Raw genomic sequence first — 19,305 nt, 5'->3', positions numbered from 1 at the left:
GCCCCAAGGAGGGATGAAAGAGATACTTTCAGGCATGATAGAGGGGTGCCACGGCTAAGGAATGAGCCAGATCTGGAGTCTGAACTGAGGTAATGTGCTACTGAAGGTAGCTCATGAAGGATCAAAACACATTCTTGCAATATTTCCCTGTATCCTATTCATCTTTCCCCTCTGCAACTTAAAACCAGTTTGTTTTCCTCAGTTCTAATGAATGGTCTTCAACCTGCAACATTAACTGTTTCTCTTTTCACAGCTGCTGCCTCACCTGAGTATTTCCAGTATTTGATGTTTTTAAATACCAGTTTACAGTGATTAATGGACAACCCTATTAAAGATGTGTGTCAATAGTGCTTCCTGATTCTAAAGTTCTGTGGTCAATTTGGTCTTGACATGGCAGTCACTGAACTTGATTCAGTGGAAAGTTGACCAAGCCTGTGTTTTTGTATAGCCTTGCAAAGCCATCGTTCAGACATTGGTTATTTAGGTTTTGTAGGAAGACATTTAGGTCTATTTTAAATAAGCAAAGTATTGCTTGCTTGCTACAGTTGGGTTTCTCCTATACCATCTGAAAATATTGTAAACCTTCAAGTATGAAATATGTCTACGACTGTGTAGAAATTCATTTCAGTATGTAAAAATAACCAATAGCTTTCAGTTCATCTTTTGCTTAATTTGTTCTGAATTTGTTGTGAGTTAAGATGTCTTTATTAGTCACATGTACATCGAAACACACAGTGAAATGTATCTTTTGTGTAGAGTGGTCTGGGGGCAGCCCGCATGTGTCACCACACATTAGTCCAGGTCTTGTGGATACAAGTCCAGTAACTTTTAAGCCTCCATACCATTTACTTTGGGCCTCACATGCTGTTGAAATTCAATTGAAGAGAATTGTAATATGGCATATCATTTTACAAATATTGGCGTTAATGTGACTTCTATATTTTATGGCTTTGCATTGGAAGGAGCCAGTAGCTTTCCTAGCATCTCTAGGATCAAATCTCTAGCTTTATCAATTCTATGCTGAATATACAGTCCTAGCTTTGAGTAACTGAATTTTTAGAATTTGATTATTGAAATACAGAGCAAATTTTATTAGACTAGCATTTTAAACAGAGGTCATGATCATACTTGTAAAGGACCATGAAAATGCTCAGATATTTTGTATAAACCCAACATACCTTAGTTCCCTTCAGGAAACAGCTGCCACCATTCTCCACATCAGTCCTGATGCGAAGTTTCGACCCAAAACGGCAACAATTCCTTTCCTCCCACAGATGCTGCTTGACCTGCTGAGTTCCAGCAAATTGTTGGTCCAGATTCCAGCATCAGCAGTCTCTTGTGTCTGCTACCACCTTCTAATTTGCCTTGCATATTTTTCCAATTCCATTTAGGGTTGGACAACGAATATTGCCTTGACAATGTCACTGAATGCAAAACCAGTAAAGATAGGCAAAGAAAACTTTCATCTCTTTGTCAATCCTCTTGTCACCTCCTTGGAGCGGGGATGGCGGTGGGGGACCTGATTTGAGATATGTCAAATTGAAGGGCATGGGTCGGGTAGATGCTAAGACATTTTTGCAATTGTAATAGTGTCTACAACCAGAGGGCATAGGTCTAAGACCTGTTTCTGTGCAGAGGACTATATGACTCAAATTGAGCAATCATGGGAGCAGTTGGAGACTATTAACTTTATTGTGCTTCCCCTAAAACTATATCTGTAAACTGTCTAGTAATAACAAGGTCATAACCACTGGAGTGTAGTAGAGGTTGGTGTTTGGACCCCAGGTATTCACAATCTGTATCATCAGTTTGGCTTAGGGAACCAAATACCATATTTCCAACTTAGTTGATGATACAAGACTAGTGGAATTGTGAACAGGAGGGTGTAAAGATTCTTCAAAGGGATGTAGACGGACTAAATGAGGAGACAAGAATGTGGCAGGTGGTACGTAATGTGGGAAAATGCAGCTTTTTTTAAATGGTGACAGATTGAGAATTGTTAATGTTCAAAGGTGTCCTGAGATTCATCAGAGTGGTTTATGGTATAGAGGGTTTGCTATGTGAGGAGAGGTTGAGCAGGCTGGCTTATATTCTGAAAAGTTTAGAAGAATGCGAGGTTACCACATGGATTATGGTTCCTTGGATGAGAAGCCTTGAACCAGAGATCAGTCAGACAAAGAGGTATGACACTTAGGACTGAGATGCGGAGAAATTCCTTCACACAGATGGTAATAAATCTTTGGATTTCTCTGTCCCAGAAGGCTCAGTCAGTGAGTAAATTCAAAACTGTTTGATGCCTTTATGGATATTAAGGGAATCCAGGCAGGATGATAGTGGAGGAAAGTTGAGCTGAGGTTGAAGATGGTCATAATCTTCATGGATGCCAGAATAGACTAGAAAAGCCAGTTAGGCAACATCAGCTGGATCTTAAAACCGAACTTTACTATTATACTGGCTATTTACCCATTGCCATAAGTTGTCAGCTATTTGTTTAATGGGGTGGATATTTGGTTGCGGTTGCAGGCTTAAAGTTGAAATATGCATGAGATCTGGAAATGCTCAACAGTTCAGATATCATCTGTGGAGAGAGAAACTGCTAACATTTCACATTGGTAACTTTTCATCAGTGTTCTGATTCTGATGATGGGTCACCAACCTGAAGTGTTAACTCAGTTTCTCTCTTTACAGATGCTATCTGGCATTTATCTATGGAGGAGGTAGCTCCAAAAACAACTACAATCCCAAGGATGGTGGGGCCTAGCATATGAATGATAAAGGTAAGGCTGACGCATTTGCAATCATATTCAGCCAGAAGCACCAACTGGATGATCCATCTTGTATTTATCTAGCAATCCCCAACACAGATGTCAGTCTTAATGTGGAGTAATTTGAATGGCAGATTCAGCAGATTAGGCAGCATCTGTGGAAAGAAATAGTTAACATTTCAGGTCTGAGACTCTTCATCAGATCTGGGAAAGAGAAAAACATTGCTTTTCAGCAGCAGGGAAGGTGGGAGAGAGGTGGGTAGAACAAAGGGAACATCTCTAAAGTGAGATGACACAGCTGGGTGAAACCAAGGAGCATACCATCCTGACTTGCACCCAGTGTGTTTTTGTACTTCGTGTTGATGTGCCATTTTACAGGTGAGATGAGGAAACTTTCAGATGGATGTTATATGTTGCTTTGCAATATTTAAAGATTTGAGGAACTTTCTGGTATACTGGCCAACATTTACTACTGTACAAACACACTGAAATTGATTATCTGATAATTTATCTTTTTTTGCATTCTAATTAACTGCATGTCAGAATTACCTCATTAGATTAGGGACACTCTGGGGCAAAAAGGTCATGAGATTATAAAATTGCAAACTTTTTTTTCATAAGCAAGATTACATTATTTAATAAAATTATTTTCCTCACAGTAACAGATACCTGTAAATATTGGTAACTTTTCAAACAATTGCTTTCAATCTGAGTTGTCCTGTTCCTTAAGAATATAATCTTGAATTTTTACTGATCTTCATTTCTTTCCTCAAAGCAGATTTTTGAAAGAATATTTTCTTATCTCACTAGAGAATGACTTTGGTGGTAAATTTATCCTTTTGTTTTATTTACAGATACCAATTTTTAGAAGAAGCATTTCAAAACCAAAAAATTATTATTGAAACTTTAATGGCCAAGCTTCAAGAAAAGAAGAATTATGTGCAGTATGCAGCTAGTCAAGTGCAGAACAGGTATGTTCAGCTTATCAGATACTGTAGGGTACTGCAGTCATGATTGTACCCTGCAAAAAATATTGCCTTTTTTTATTTCAAGCAAGTCTTCTTGAACTTGATACTTACAGAATAACTTCCAGCGGTTCAGAATGAACCATGCAGTTCCATCCTTGTGGCTGTATCTTTCTACACTCAAATGCAAGGTTACCTTTTTTTCCCACAATAAGAATCGTATGCCCAAAATCTGTCAGTAGTGTACGGGTCTGGTTTGCATGCTCCGGCACCATTATCTGTGTTCTACCAATTTGCTCCTGGCCTCTTATTTCTAATCAACATGCTTTCTGCGCCTTGCAATATCACCTGAAACGCTTAAATTTACATGAATACACCCAGCACCACTTTGCTGCCACTTGGACCCAATATTGAATTTTATAACTTGATTCCTTGGTCTGTATCAGTTATCCATCTGTAATACTAGCTCAACACTTCTTTTCTCTCTGAGTGGAGGACATGCCCAGCCTGACCTGCTGGGCAAGCCCTCTGCATTTTGCAACTCTAGTATTCTTTTGTCTAGGTTGTCTTGTCCATGTTCTTACCCTTTTTTTTTAAACTGTTCCCATTCATTCATCAACCAGAAAACTTATTTGCAGTTTAGCCCTCTGGTCACCCCAGCTTAACCCTATCATTGATATACCCCTTCCCCCACACCCTCCCTGCAGACTAGGGCTCCTTGGTCTTGATCGCTTTTGTCAATGTCATGGACAACTTGACAAGCAATGTATAATGGTTAAGTCTTGAAATATTTGGGGTCCTGCATTTGTTGAATCTTTACCTATGGTTATAATCTACATGTGTGTCTCCAGCCAGTAGTGGAGCTGATACAACTGTGCTCAGTTGTGTTCCAAGATCTAAATTTTAACCTTGCCCCTACTACTTGTCCTCTGCCCATTGAATAGAAAACATTTTATAAGCACTAAGGGATTGGTGGGCAGGAAGTGCAAGGATCAGATTAGCGTGGAGGGAAGGTTGGCTAAAGGACAAAGCAGAGTAATAAATGGGGTCGATTTTAAATTGATGATGTTTTTGGTCAGAAGAATAATTATTGGGGCTATTTTGCATATTACTTTATGACTTGGATGAAAAGACAATGTAACATAATAAAGATTGCTAATTGTATAGAGGTAGGAAAGAATTTGAAGTTTGCAAATGGAAATGGGTTAAACAAGTGGGTCAGATGATGACTAAGCATAGTGCTGGAAAAATATAAGGTTGGGTGGAAAGAAGAAAAAGACCCTTTTATCAAGTGTGGGGAAAAAAAGTAAGGGAGTGTTCCACAGAGGGGTCTTGGTGTGCTACTTCATGAGAAACAAAATAAACGTGTAAGCATTTACAAAAGAAAATGAAATAGCTTTTTGTTTTTGCAAGACAGTTGAGTATAACTGAGGTTGCATTGAACTTTTGGTGGGATCTTGTTTGGAGTACTATGCATAATTTTGATTTGTTTATTTGAAGAAGGATCTGCTTAGAGTCAGTATAGCATAGTTTCATTAAATTGATTCCAGGGATAGGGGACCGTTCTTTGAGGGCAATGAGTAAGATTGACCTGTACTCAAGTTTGTGGAAATGAGAGAGGATTTCATTGAGAAGTATAAGATTCTGAAGGGAATTGATTAAATGGTGAGAGGCTATTTCTTGGACAGAGAACCAAGCTAGTTTGGTTCATTTAGTACGGAAATGAAAAGATTTTTTGTGTGGTTATAAATCTTTGGAATTTTCCATATCAGAACATTATGGATGTTCAATTGTTGATGATGTTTGAGGCTAAGACTGGTTGAACTTTGGGATTAAAAGATCAGGGTATGTGGTGATTATGCAAGAAAATAGAACTAAGCGGTGATCAGAGATAATCAGCTCATTTGTACATTGTACAGTTTTCTTTGAAAGAAATATTGATTAGCGAAAAAATTCTTTGCAGAGTGCTATTTGAATGTAGAATGTTTAGTTGCAAGATATTGATGCAGTCAAGTCATTTTGGAAAGGATATTGGAAGGAGTGGGATATTAACTTATTTTACAGAAAGCTGGAATTAATCCAAGTGCTATAGAGAAAAACACTAGAACAAATTGTAAGTCAAATGATTTGCAACATTTTACTAAGCAGTGAATCCTTCTGACAAAACGTAATGAAGGACGTAGTGAAGCAAGGTAAGAAAATGTATCATAAATGTATGAGTCTTTCACAAGTAATGTTCAGTGGATTGTGCCTTCAAGCAACATAGTCTTTATTCTATTGGCTGTGATGATTATCCTTAGAGTCCATGGGGAAATGGGTAGCTCTTAAAATACTGAGCTTGTAGTTAGATCTTCCTAGAATTGGATAATTAGGTTATAACTTCAAATTATTGCCTTTTTTCTCCAAAGAGTTGCTAAAATTTGCACTTTGAGTAGTTCTGTCTATAAACTTTTGAAGTGCTATTCTATGGAAAAAGAAAATCTAAAATCCTGTGTATGAACTGGTGTTTGGAGAATTTATTCTTACCTTTTTTTCCATACTCTTAGGTTAAATGAGGTCAATGATACGAACAAGAAAGTTGAGCATGACATTAAAGTTGCTATCTTCACTCTCATTAATGAGATAAACAAGAAGGGCAAGAATCTGCTGCAGCAATTAGAGGTATGCAAATATGAGTTAATCTTTGTATTGTGGCGATTCACCGTCTAGTCGGGCGAACCGGCTCGGCAGTCGGGTCGCGCGGTGTCGGAGCGACGAGGCCCAAGATGGCGGCGGGCCTCGTCTTTCTGAGCGACGGGGAGAACCCGCGCGCGGGAAAGTCCTGATGACGTAGGACTTACGTCATTGCCGGTTTTTTGGGCGGGAAAATAAACCAGTTCTGTTTGGCAATCCTCCGAGTGAGTCTTGTTTTATTCCGCGGTAGCAACCGCTACATTGGTGACCCCGACGGTCCAAACGGCTTTTGGACCTGCGAAATGGACGACAGCGCAGCAGCCAACGCAGTGGCCCTCAAGCTGCCCACCTTTTGGACACTTCGGCCCAGCGTCTGGTTTGACCAGGCCGAAGCGCAATTCCACCTTTGGCAGATCACCTCCGACTCCACGAAGTACTACCATGTGGTTAGCTCTCTGGACCAGGAGACAGCCGCCCAGGTTGGAGACTTCATCCAGTCGCCTCCGGAGGAAGATAAGTACCCGGCTTTCAAAGACCTTTTGATCCGGACCTTCGGCCTCTCCCGTCGTGAGCGCGCCGCCCGCCTGCTTCATCTGGATGGCCTGGGGGACAGATCCCCATCCGCCCTAATGAATGAGATGCTGGCATTGGCCGAGGGACACAAGCCATGCCTGATGTTCGAACAGGCCTTCCTCGAACAGCTCCCCCATGACATCCACTTGTTGTTAGCTGACGCCGACTTCAGCAACCCCCGTGAGGTGGCCGCCCGGGCAGATGTCCTGTGGAGGGCCAAGCGCGAGAGCGGTTCGTCCGTCAGTCAAATCACCAGGCCGCGAGCCCAACGCCCGCCTCACCCGGCCCCAGCAACCGAGCAGCCACGCCCCAGGAACGCAGACGACGACACGGGTGACCAGCTGTGCTTCTACCATCAGAGGTGGGGTGCGGAGGCCCGTCGATGCCGCCCACCCTGCAAGTTTCAGGGAAACGCCAGGGCCAGCCGCCGCTGATGGCTACGGCGGCTGGCCGCCGACAGAGCCTCCTCTTCATTCAGGACAAGAAATCTGGACGGCGTTTCCTCGTTCATACTGGAGCAGAGGTCAGTATTTTGCCCCCGACAGGCCGCGACACTCGTGACAGGCCACCAGGTCCTCTACTCAATGCCGCCAACGGTACAACGATACGGTCTTTCGGCACCCGTACCCTTCAATTACACTTTGGCGGCAGCCATTTTACCTGGACCTTTACCCTTGCCACCGTCGCCCGACCACTCCGAGGAGCCGATTTCCTTCGGGCCCACAACCTGTTAGTCGACCTGCGAAGGAAGCGGTTAGTTCACTCTAGCACTCTCCGGACCTATCCCCTGGGAGAAATCAGCCCACCAGCCCCGCGCCTGGACTCCATTTCCCTTTCTGGCGACGATTTCGCCAAGCTCCTAGCCGAATTCCCATCGATTTTGGCACCTTCGTTTACAAATTCTAGGCCCACACATGGGGTACGACACCACATCATTACCACAGGGCCACCCCTTCATGCCCGAGCACGGCGATTACCTCCAGACAAGCTCCGCCTGGCAAAGGAAGAGTTCCGTCACATGGAGGAGCTGGGGATTGTTCGCAGGTCAGACAGCCCCTGGGCCTCCCCCCTGCACATGGTCCCCAAAGCCACCGGAGGGTGGAGGCCCTGCGGCAACTACCGCAGGCTGAATGACGCCACCACCCCGGACCGCTATCCCATCCCTCACATCCAGGACTTCGCAGCGAACTTACACGGGGCCCGCATCTTTTCCAAAGTGGACCTCGTTAGGGGATACCACCAAATCCCGGTCCATCCGGATGACGTCCCCAAAACTGCGATTATCACCCCATTCGGCCTGTTCGAATTCCTTCGGATGCCGTTCGGCCTTAAGAACGCCGCGCAGACCTTCCAGCGGCTGATGGACGTGGTAGGCCGAGATCTGGACTTCGTGTTCATTTACTTGGACGACATACTGATCGCCAGCCGTAACCGCCTCCGCGATTTCGGCCTCACGATTAACCCGTCCAAGTGCCAATTCGGACTTGACTCTATCGATTTCCTCGGCCACAAAATCACCAGCGACGGGGCAACACCCCTACCCGCCAAGGTGGATGCTATCCGCCATTTTGCCCGCCCCGACACAGTCAAAGGCCTACAGGAATTCCTTGGGATTCCTTTTACCATCGTTTCATCCCTGCAGCAGCCCGTATCATGCGCCCTCTGTTCTCGCTGCTGGCTGGTAAGGGCAAGGACATCATCTGGACTGACGAGGCTGCGGCTGCTTTCGTTAAGGCCAAAGACGCCCTGGCAGACGCCACAATGCTGGTACACCCCAGGACTGACGTCCCGACTGCCCTCACGGTAGACGCGTCCAACACCGCGGTGGGTGGGGTACTGGAACAGCTACTCGAAGGCCGCTGGCAACCCTTGGCATTTTTCAGCAAACACCTTAGACCGCCCGAACTGAAGTACAGCGCTTTTGATCGGGAACTTCTAGAGCTGTATCTGGCGGTCCGGCATTTCCGATACTTTCTAGAAGGCAGGCCTTTCACCGCTTTCACCGATCATAAGCCTCTGTCCTTTGCCTTCTCCAAAGTCTCCGATCCCTGGTCAGCTCATCAGCAGAGACAATTATCCTACATTTCCGAGTTCACAACTGACATCCAACATGTCTCTGGAAAGGATAATGTTGTTGCTGATGCACTTTCCAGACCAACCATCCACAACCTATCCTTGGGCGTCGACTACACGGCCCTGGCTGACGCACAGCAAGCCGACGACGAACTGCCCAACTACAGAACTGCAGTCTCAGGTCTACAGCTCCGAGATTTCTTGGTTGGTCCAGGTCAGCGGACCCTACTTTGCGACGTTGCGACTGGTCAGCCCCGCCCTATAGTCCCTGCAGCCTGGCGGAGACGCGTTTTTGACTCGGTACATGGGTTGGCACACCCGTCCATCAGATCTACTGTCCGATTGGTTGCCAGCAAGTTTGTCTGGCATGGCCTGTGCAAACAGGTCAGTGAGTGGGCCAGGACTTGTCCGCACTGCCAGACGTCAAAAATCCAGCGACACACCAAGGTCCCACCACAGCAGTTCGAGCCTACCCGTAGGAGGTTCGACCACATACACGTCGACCTCGTGGGCCCTCTGCCGGTTTCAAGAGGAGCCCGGTACCTCCTTACTATCGTGGACCGGTTCACGAGGTGGCCTGAGGCAACCCCCCTGACTGACATCACAACTGATTCCTGCGCCCGAGTGCTGCTCACAACTTGGGTCTCACGTTTTGGCGTTCCGGCCCACATCACTTCAGACAGAGGCACCCAATTCACTTCCAGTCTCTGGGCTGCATTAGCAAACCTGCTAGGGACGCAGCTGCACACCACCACGGCCTACCATCCTCAATCAAACGGGTTGGTGGAACGTTTTCACCGCCATCTAAAATCGGCCTTGATGGCCCGCCTGAAGGGTCCTAACTGGGTTGACGAGCTGCCTTGGGTCCTGCTCGGCATACGCACTGCCCCCAAAGAAGACCTCCGCACTTCGTCAGCTGAGCTTGTATACGGGGCGCCACTAGTTGTCCCCGGGGATTTCATACCTGCCCTTCGGGACCAAGGGGAACAACCCCCAGCAGTCCTACAAAGACTGCGCGAGAAGCTTGGCGCCTTGGCCCCGATTCCCACCTCACGGCACGGTCAAGCCCCATCCTGCCTGCCCAAGGAACTACGGGACTGTAAGTTTGTTTTCGTTCGCAGGGGCACACCTCGGGCGCCATTGCAACGACCATATGAGGGACCGTTCCGAGTCATACGGAATAACGGATCCACTTTTATTTTGGACATTGGAGGCAGGGAACAGGTTTTCACGGCGGACCGCCTCAAACCGGCCCATTTGGATCTGCAACAGCCTGTCGAGGTTGCCACGCCGCGACGCAGAGGCCGCCCCCCTAAGCGGCAGCTGGCACAGCCCACGGACCTTGGGGACTGTCTCGCCAGTTCTGGGGTGGGGTTGTGTGGCGACTCACCGTCTAGTTGGGCGAACCGGCTCGGCAGTCGGGTCGCGTGGTTTCGGAGCGACGAGGCCCAAGATGGCGGCGGGCCTCGTCTTTCCGAGCGACGGGGAGAACCCGCGCGCGGGAAAGTCCTGATGACGTAGGACTTACGTCATTGCCGGTTTTTTGGGCGGGAGTTTTCTCCCTTAAAGGGCCCGCGCAAGGCGGGAAAATAAACCAGTTCTGTTTGGCAATCCTCCGAGTGAGTCTTGTTTTATTCCGCGGTAGCAACCGCTACAGTATTGTGATTATAACCCATTGCTCACTTTGACTGGATTTCACTGCTCAATTTTCTGCAGAACGTAACAAAGGAAAGGCAGATAAAATTACTGCAGCAGCAGCAGGATGTTACCAGTCTTGCCAGGCAGGTGGAGCATGTAATGAATTTTGCAAAATGGGCCATTTCCAGTGGAAGCAGTACAGCACTACTTTACAGCAAGCGTCTGGTAAGGCAGTTGAAATTGTATTACTTTGCATCTGGGCACAAAGGACTTGATGTTCCTGCAATGGAATAATTAAATTCCTGTTTTGTGATAAGTTGATCAGAGAGGATGAAATAATGTTGGCAGTGATGTCTGAAGAGTAAACATTGGCTTAGACCAATTGGTAGGGATCCCATGCTTTTTGTCCCATAAAATTCTATGTAATCCTGGGAATAGAGAATAAAAATTAAAGCTGGAGTTAATTATTTAAAGCACCAAAGAAACTTAATGTCCATGTTTTGAACGGTCATCGAATTTATTGTAGGATGCTTTAAGATAATTACTAAAATGATCAAGGAATAAAAATATCAGAGTACTCTCATTCTGTTTCTCAGACTTTCACCTCCTAAAATATTTACTGTCTTGGGCTTAGATTTGTGAACTAGATTTTTGATGCTTCATCTTGCTGAGGAATCTTCAGATAGGAGCCAAGAATCGTATACTGTCTGGATCACCATTGCGTATTTGGATAATGCATTGGAAAATGCAATCGGGTTAGAGGACAAAGTATTGGGTCCATCAGCAAGGTTTTTATCCAGAGGGCTAGAAACTTGTTACTAAAACCATTTGGGTCTTTTTCCATCCTAGTTTGAAAGACCACAGGTGCTCGGGGCATTGCCTTGGGCTCTTTTGATAGAGTAAAGGTTTTAGATGTTTAGAAGCTGTTTTAACTCTTAACTTTATAGTTACACATCTCTTTAGTTTCATAACTTCCAAAACTCACTACTTGTATTCAGATATTACCTGCTCCAGATGAATCTTGCTGGGGTTTGGTACAGTGCGTTCTTCTCCATGTTCCTGATACAGGGTCTTCTGCGATGATTGATTATTGTCCGAAGTTGTTGCTATCAGTCATTTCATGAAGCACCTTTTGATACATTCCTCTGCATACCTCCCAGGCATTGCTTTAATTTTACAGCCAATTGCATGGCTAAGAGTCAAATTATTTTCCATGTGTTTGTTTCTTGAATGTCTTTAAATTCTTGCTGGCGTCGTTCCATAAGCACTTCAACCACCAGGTCTCTAATTTTCAGGATGTTTATTCATTGAGCATCCTTGTCTTTTTTCTGTATTTAGGGATAGGGGATGTTGTCGGGGCTGTAAAGCTGTCTCAACTGTGCTCACACACTGACACTAACCAGATGTTCAAATGTCACTGTGACTTCCCCTTACACTGTCCCACTTCATATTGACCAGCTCTGTTTCCAGTCCTTCTACTTAACTCTTTCTTTCTCATGACTGTCTACATTGCCATGACAGGTGGAAAAAGCTGGGGTTCTTCTAAAACGTTGATGCTACCCTGGAGCGAACCAACAGGGTAGGAGTCTAAAATGAAAGATATTGAATATAACAGATATGCACCTATAAATCCAAATGAGTATTTGGAAGAATTTGTAGCTGAGAAGATGGGGGAAGGATGGGTAGAACAAAAGGAATATCTCTGGTTGAGACCATCTTCCATCTGGCAAGTTCAGCCTTCCAGAGTCTATTGCAATATCCACATTTAGGTAACTTGCTCTTTCTGTTTGTGTCAGAACTGGCCATTTCTGCCGCTCATCCATTTGTGATTTTGGCTCACTACTTTTCCCCTCCTAATATAGTCCGGCCTGCTGGGCATGTCCCATAGCCCTGCTATTAGCAACATGACACAGACAGAAGTATAGTCGGAATCTGCATGCCACATTAACTTGTTTGGTCTTGTCCAATCCATGGTATTCCCTTTGTTATACCATCTCTTTCTCTCCTCTTCCCCACCACCACCCCCACCACCCACCCACCCACCACCTTCTCTTGTATTCTTTCGTTCGTTCCCACTTCTGACAAAGCTCTTGGACTTGAAACATTGTACTTTGCCTGTCTGGAGTGTTTCCAGCATTTTGTTTTGTTTTCAGATTTCAAGCATCTTAGTTATTTTTAATTTTCACAATTTGAAATAGGGTAGGAGGACATCAGCAGAAACCAGTTAAGCTTGTTTTTGTTTTAAATTTTTATTTTTAAATTTAAAAATAAAAGCTGATGTGGCCTTTTTGAATTGGTAGCAGCCATACACTAATCATGCATTTATCAAAAGAAGTTGGATTACTTTAAACATCTCCACCACCCCCCCCCCTCCACATACACACACGCACCACGCACACACCACATCTTGAGAGTTTCCTATCACACAGCCTATACTTGTTGAGCAAAATCCACCAAGCAGTACAGGAGGGAAGGGAGGGAAAAAGCTATTAATCAGTTGGTGTTCACAGCAGGAACTTTCCCTTCCCAAATCTACTATTATTTTATTACCTAAAATACCATGAACCAATTTCACAGTCAGTTAGAATGAAATATAGTGAGGTTATAAAGCTTCCACTTTTGGTATAGAAGTTGGTAAACTTGGGGGTTGATGAAAACTACATTGCTTTGCCAAATCAACAGAGGAGATGGTGCATACTTTTCAAAATAAGGTTATGAAACTGAGTCCTAAAGCTACAGTAATTCACTGTCTGAGCTATGAAATATACTTGAGGTGCTCTGTCAACTGTCAATTTACCACCATCAAATAATGAAAGAGAGACTTGCAGTTTTAAGGATCTTTTACTGCAGAATGTTGCAAAGCACTTTACAGGCAATGCAATACTTTTGAAGTATCACTATTGTGTTGTCATAGTGTAAAATTGATTCAGCCATGGTAGTTCTGAACATTTTCAATAGACAGGATTCCCAGGTAAGGCTCTGTTTGAAAGGCTCTTTCATATTCTTAATTGTGAGATCTTTTTTTTCTGCCTGAGAGCTCTGATTGTGTCAGCATGGAAAATAGACCAACCTGAAGCACTTGGTGGGCAATTCATTTCTGCTTCCCCCTGAATCTCATTGAGCTAATTTGATTCACTTGACATAATATCAAAAAATGGCAAAGAGCAATTTGTATCATTAAGGCATTGGGACCAGACAACATCCTGGCTGCATTGCTGAAGAGTTGCAATCCAAAATTTGCCAAACCTATAGCCAAACTGTCCAAGTATAATTACAAGATCGGCATCTACCCAGCAATGTGGAACATTGCCCAGATATGGCCTCTGCAAAAAGCAGGACAAACCCAATTGGCTTCCTACTGCTCTGTTAGTCTATTCAATCATCAGCAAAGTGATGCGCAAGTTGTTTACAGCACTAAGGTACAAGTAACCCACCATAGTCATGCTACAAATGTGGGCAAAAGCTGACATCCAGAAATGGGTTGAAAGTGACTGCCCTTATCATTGCGTTTGACTGAGTGTGGCGTTGAGGGATTTTGGTAAAACTGAAGTCAGTGTTAATTGAGTGGGGAGAAAACTACTGGCAGGAATCTTGATTGCACAAAGAAATGTGCTTGTGGTTGTTGGAAGGCAATCATTCCATTCCAAGATGTGGCTACAGGAGCACCCAAGGGGTTTTTTTCCCCTGAGGCCCACTGTTCTTGGCTGTTTCATCCATTGTAAGTTCAGAAGTGGAGATTAATTATACACTGTCCAGTTTCATTTTAAATTTCTCAAATAAAGCAGCCCATGCCAGCATGCAGCAAGACCTAAACTACAATTGGGTATGGACTGATAAGTGGCAGGTAACTCGATGCTGGCAATAAATTTTAATCACTTGCCTTTTATATTTAATGCATTACCGTTGCCAAGTTCCCAGCATCAACATCCTCCCTGGGGGCCACCATTAAAAAGAATCTTGCAGTATCTGTAGCTTTGAGGAATTCAGAGATTAGTTGATATGTAACGTGCCTCGACCTCTGATTTCCCCACTGTCTTTTTACCACCACAGGCACAAGTCTGGAATGTGATGATTCACTTCCCTAGATGAGCCATTTAGGACAAAGCATCCATCGTAATTGGCACCTAGTTCAACTAATGTATTGGTGTGCTTGACTAATGTATTGGCATTCTCTGAAAATGCATCTTGTAGAGTAGATGGAGGAGAAGCCTGGTGCTTTTGGGTTTTCAGAATTTTATTGATTAGGTCATATACAGGAGGTTGTTGAACAAAATATGTGAAACTGATATAATATATTGATTGAAAATGGGTTTACAGAAAATAGTAGAAATATTTGGTTCCTTTTTGGACTTCGACTAAGAAGATATCAGAGATCATATGAGATGTTCATGATCTATATCAATGATTTGGTAGTGTGGACCAAATGTAACACATTCAAGTCTGCTGATGAGACAAAGCTATGGACATGAGCAGTGATGAGGGTATATAAAGGCTTCAAGGGGTTATAGACAACTTGAGTGGACAACAACATGACAGATGGAGTACAATGTGGAAAAAAGAAGTTAGGAAAAATAAATTGAGTATTTTGAATGTTGAGGCATTGGGAACTTCAGGTGTCTTTATACTGAAAGCTAACGTGCAGGTGTGGCAGGCAATTTAGGAAGGCAAGTGTATGTTGGCCTTTACCAGAGCATTTGTGTACAATTACTACAATGAAATATGGCCTTCCTTGGCTTAAAGGATCTATTTGCTCAATAATATAGAACAAATAGATCCTTTAAGCCAAGAAGACCAAAAGTATTGAGCATGGTTTCAGTCTACTTGACTGAAAGGATCTATTCACTATAGAAGGAAAGCCGCAAAGGTTCACCAGACTGGTTCATAGAGGCATGCAGATTGGAACAGACCCTAGCAAAAGTAAAACAAAGTGTTGGAGGAACTTGATGGGTCAGGCAGCATCTGTGGAGGGAAATGGACAGTCAATGTTTTGGGTCAAGACCCTTCATCTGGACTAGAAAAGTAGCAGGAGAGCAGTAGAAATTAGAGGGGGAGCAGTGAGAGGGTGTCACAGAACTGTCCAAGAGAAGAGGAAAACTTCCTCAAAGTAGACATACCTTGAAGAGACTTTGCTATACAGTAAAATAGAAACACAAGAGACTGCAGATGCTGGAATCTGGATCAAAATCAAACTGCCAGAGGAACTTAGTAGGTGAGGCAGCATCTGTGGAGGGAAATGGGCAGATGCTGCCTTTGTCATGCTAAACATATCCTTTCTTTCTCTCTGTGCATGACTGAAATGCCACCTATGATATGTATCAACTACAAAATGTTCTCCATTTCCTCATCAAGGCTGCTTCGATAGTATCTCTCAAACCTGTCCTCTCAACAAGGACAGAAGGCAGCTGCAAATATCACCACCTGAAGGTTCTCCTCCAAGTCTTTCACCACCCAGACCTGAATCCTTAGCCAACCACAGTGTGGGAGTACTTTGACCAGATGAGCCACTGCAATTCCAAGAAAATAGTTCATCGACACCTCCTACAGGGCATTTAGAGGATAGAAAATAAATGTCTGCTGGCAGTCCAGCAGATACCATAAATCAATTTTAGTCCTTCTACTGACATTCTCATTCAAGTTCCTTTCAATGGTACTCTGTCATTTTGACCATATGTAGAGACTGAATGCCACCACCAAATTATTAGTAGGTGGGGTAGATAAAATGTTATGTCAGAAATATTTTGGTTGGTTTTTCACTTTTTGAAGGTGATAATTATTGTATCAGGATATCTTGATTTATTCCGAGAGCACCCACAGTGTTTTTTTCTACTAATGGAGAGATGGTTGTACAATAGCAATTGAATGAGTCAATTAAATCCTATCTCCTTTTTCTCCTGCATCTGTTTGACATAATTTTTAGAACCTAGCTTTGTTTGGGATTGTTGTTGTTGGTTTTCTTGGCATTTGGATCATTAGCCTAACTTTTAAAAATTGGGCCCAACAAGATGTTTATTGATTCTCATTTGGGCTCTTCATAAAGTTCACTTAAGATAATGTGTTCACAATTTTATGTATATTCCAAACATGAAGTTTTTTCCCTCTGGAAAACCACTTTGCACATTCATTTTGGCTTTCATCATTAGCTTAGTGCACTAATATGTTAAGTGGAATTTACAGTCAAGCAAAATAATCCTGGGGCAGAGTTCTTGTCAGGAAAAAACTTTTTTTGGGACTGTTTAATCCACTGCCACATAATGTAATCAATGTTTCAGTTATGAATTATTCTGATGTTCACAGACAAAATTCCATGGTGTGCACAGTATTTTATCCTTATTTCCAGTAGTGTATGGTACCAAGGTAAATCATTTAAAAGGTTGCTAGATAGTTAATTGAATGCTTATAGTGCAATAACTTTGTAGTAATGAAGCCCAAAAGAGCTGGTTAATGCTCATTGCACTGTTCTATAGCTACTGATTCGACTGTTGGAAGATTATTTGAATCTGTTCTCGGGTATTAGTCTGTTTATCTAGAGCACACATCACTATTTACTGATGTATCCTGGCTGAGGACTCGCCAAGTGTAAACCACAGTGAAAATCCTTTTTTTTAAACAAATCTGCTGATGCTGGAAATCTAAAACACAAAACAAAATGCTGGAAACACTCACCAGGTCAGGCTGCATCTGTGGGAAGAGAAACAGTCAACATTTCAGGTTGGAGACCCTTTGTCAGAACTTTGTCTTCTGACGAAGGGTCTCTGGCCTGATACATTAACTTAGTTTCTCTTTCCACAGATGTGGCCTAACCTGCTGAGTGTTTCCAGCATCTTCTGTTTGTGTTTTAAATGTACCATAGTGTGCACTTGTGCATGAAGGATGTGGAATGAAAGCAATAAATTCCTGCTACATTTGCTGTTAACAAATGATATGAATTCTTTGTGCATCCATCGGAAATATAGTTGGGATTATGGTGGGGAGGGGAGATTAGACGATGAGGTGGGGCTGGACTTTGAACTGAGGTAGAAGCAGTGGTGAGGACTATGTACTGAAACCCACACAATCTTCTGGTCACAAACTAGCTTTTTGATCACTTGACTTGCTGCTTTCTTTCAACTTGCTATTTTCCCTTCGATCTCGAGTGCTCTTACTTTTCTAATCTTCCAAATGGGAATTTGCCAAATTCCTTGCCAAAATCTGTGTTGACTTCGTCAAATGTGCCATTGTCATTGACCCTCCTTGCTACCTCTTCAAAAAAAAATTCAGACTTGTTAGCCAGTCACCACTTTTCTCAACACAACTTTTCCTTGTCCCCACTAATTGTCCTTGATTAATTTGTGCCCCTCTAAATAGTATGTTGATGTTTTTTGAATAATTTGCCAACCACAGATGTCGGACTGACTAATGGGGTGCTTGCAAAAGCATTAACCTTATCTTTTATCATAATGGCAAACCACAGTTCCCCCTTTAACTGTTTTCCAGTTCCACGTCACCAAACCTGTGCATCAGAGTATGGTGATCTGGCCCTTTCAAGAGCTGTGATTGTATTTTCTTTCTCTTTCACTTTTTTTTAAGATTAGAACCATCCCCAAACAAACAAAGTATTCATTTGGATTGGGTGACCATTTTGCTTTCTAACAGTATCTACCTTTCACCACTATCCATCCCCTCTTCCCTCATATGTATGAAGTATCTTAGAATTTTCCTTAATTTTGCTGGCCAGTTTCTTTCATGTACTCTCTGCCTTCCTAATTTCCCTTACGATTTCACTTCTGCACCTTCTATACTCTTCCTGCAGTGCTGAGTTCTCAATATTTGTCATGTTCCTTCTTTACCTTGGCCCAGGTTTCTTATCTACCAACGGACTTGATGATTAACTACCTTAATTATTGACAGCGATCCTTTTAAGCATCAGATTTTAGAAATGAGCCCATAACTCCATTCCAAACATTCTAATTCAGTGCTCTTCTAAATATAATTTGCATTATTTATTAACTGTAGAGCAGTTCTTCTATAGTTTTTAAATATGCACAATTTAGGAACTCCCAACAGAAGATCTTTTTTTCTTTCTTGCTACTGGGAACTGTAACCTCTCATACCATTGTGTGATTTGGCACTATTTATGGAAAGGCAATTTAAAAGAGGCCTGGTGATAAAAGCTTGGATTAAATCTATAGACTGCTTTATTTTGCATGAAGTAATTGAATAGTCAGACTATAGGTGTCACAGTAAGATGTGCATATTACTGTTGGATACTTTATTTATTAAACATATATGTCACCTGGCCCTAAACTTGGAAAGCAATTGCAACAAGATTGTTTATTTATGTAGCACCTTTAATAGAGCAAAATGTTCCCTGGCACCTCTTGGGGATGTTATCAACCATAATTTGTTCACAGATCATTTTCCACAGCATAATGGAACAAAAGCTGATGCAGATCCTGTCTCCAGCTCTGTATGTGGAGGGTTGGCTATTGTTACTCATTCAAAGCTGTTTTCTAGAATGAGACCCATCTTTCTTTTAATGTGGGAATTGTGTGCTGGATGGGTTCTGTTCTCAGAATGATCTGGTATATGCGAGTACGTGTTTCATCTTGTATCCTAACTAATGCCGTCAACATCCCAAG

At 43.1% G+C, this 19,305-nt stretch overlaps 1 protein-coding gene across 4 annotated transcripts in view; it reads left to right on the top strand.

The window, feature by feature from the left end:
* trim33 (tripartite motif containing 33) overlaps window positions 1–19,305 on the top strand; it is a 138,582-nt gene that overhangs the window by 87,057 nt on the left and 32,220 nt on the right. For all 4 annotated transcript variants that reach the window (XM_052034721.1, XM_052034720.1, XM_052034719.1 and 1 more), the window contains exons 5-7: window positions 3,620–3,736; window positions 6,277–6,391; window positions 10,766–10,912. In XM_052034721.1, the coding sequence (XP_051890681.1) occupies window positions 3,620–3,736; window positions 6,277–6,391; window positions 10,766–10,912 (379 nt within the window). The remainder of the gene's footprint in view (window positions 1–3,619; window positions 3,737–6,276; window positions 6,392–10,765; window positions 10,913–19,305) is intronic.

Source organism: Pristis pectinata, chromosome 20 (genome assembly GCF_009764475.1).
Source record: "Pristis pectinata isolate sPriPec2 chromosome 20, sPriPec2.1.pri, whole genome shotgun sequence".
Lineage (NCBI taxonomy): Eukaryota > Metazoa > Chordata > Chondrichthyes > Rhinopristiformes > Pristidae > Pristis > Pristis pectinata.
The sequence above is the reverse complement of the archived record's forward strand: the minus strand, read 5'-3'. Positions and strand labels throughout refer to the sequence as shown.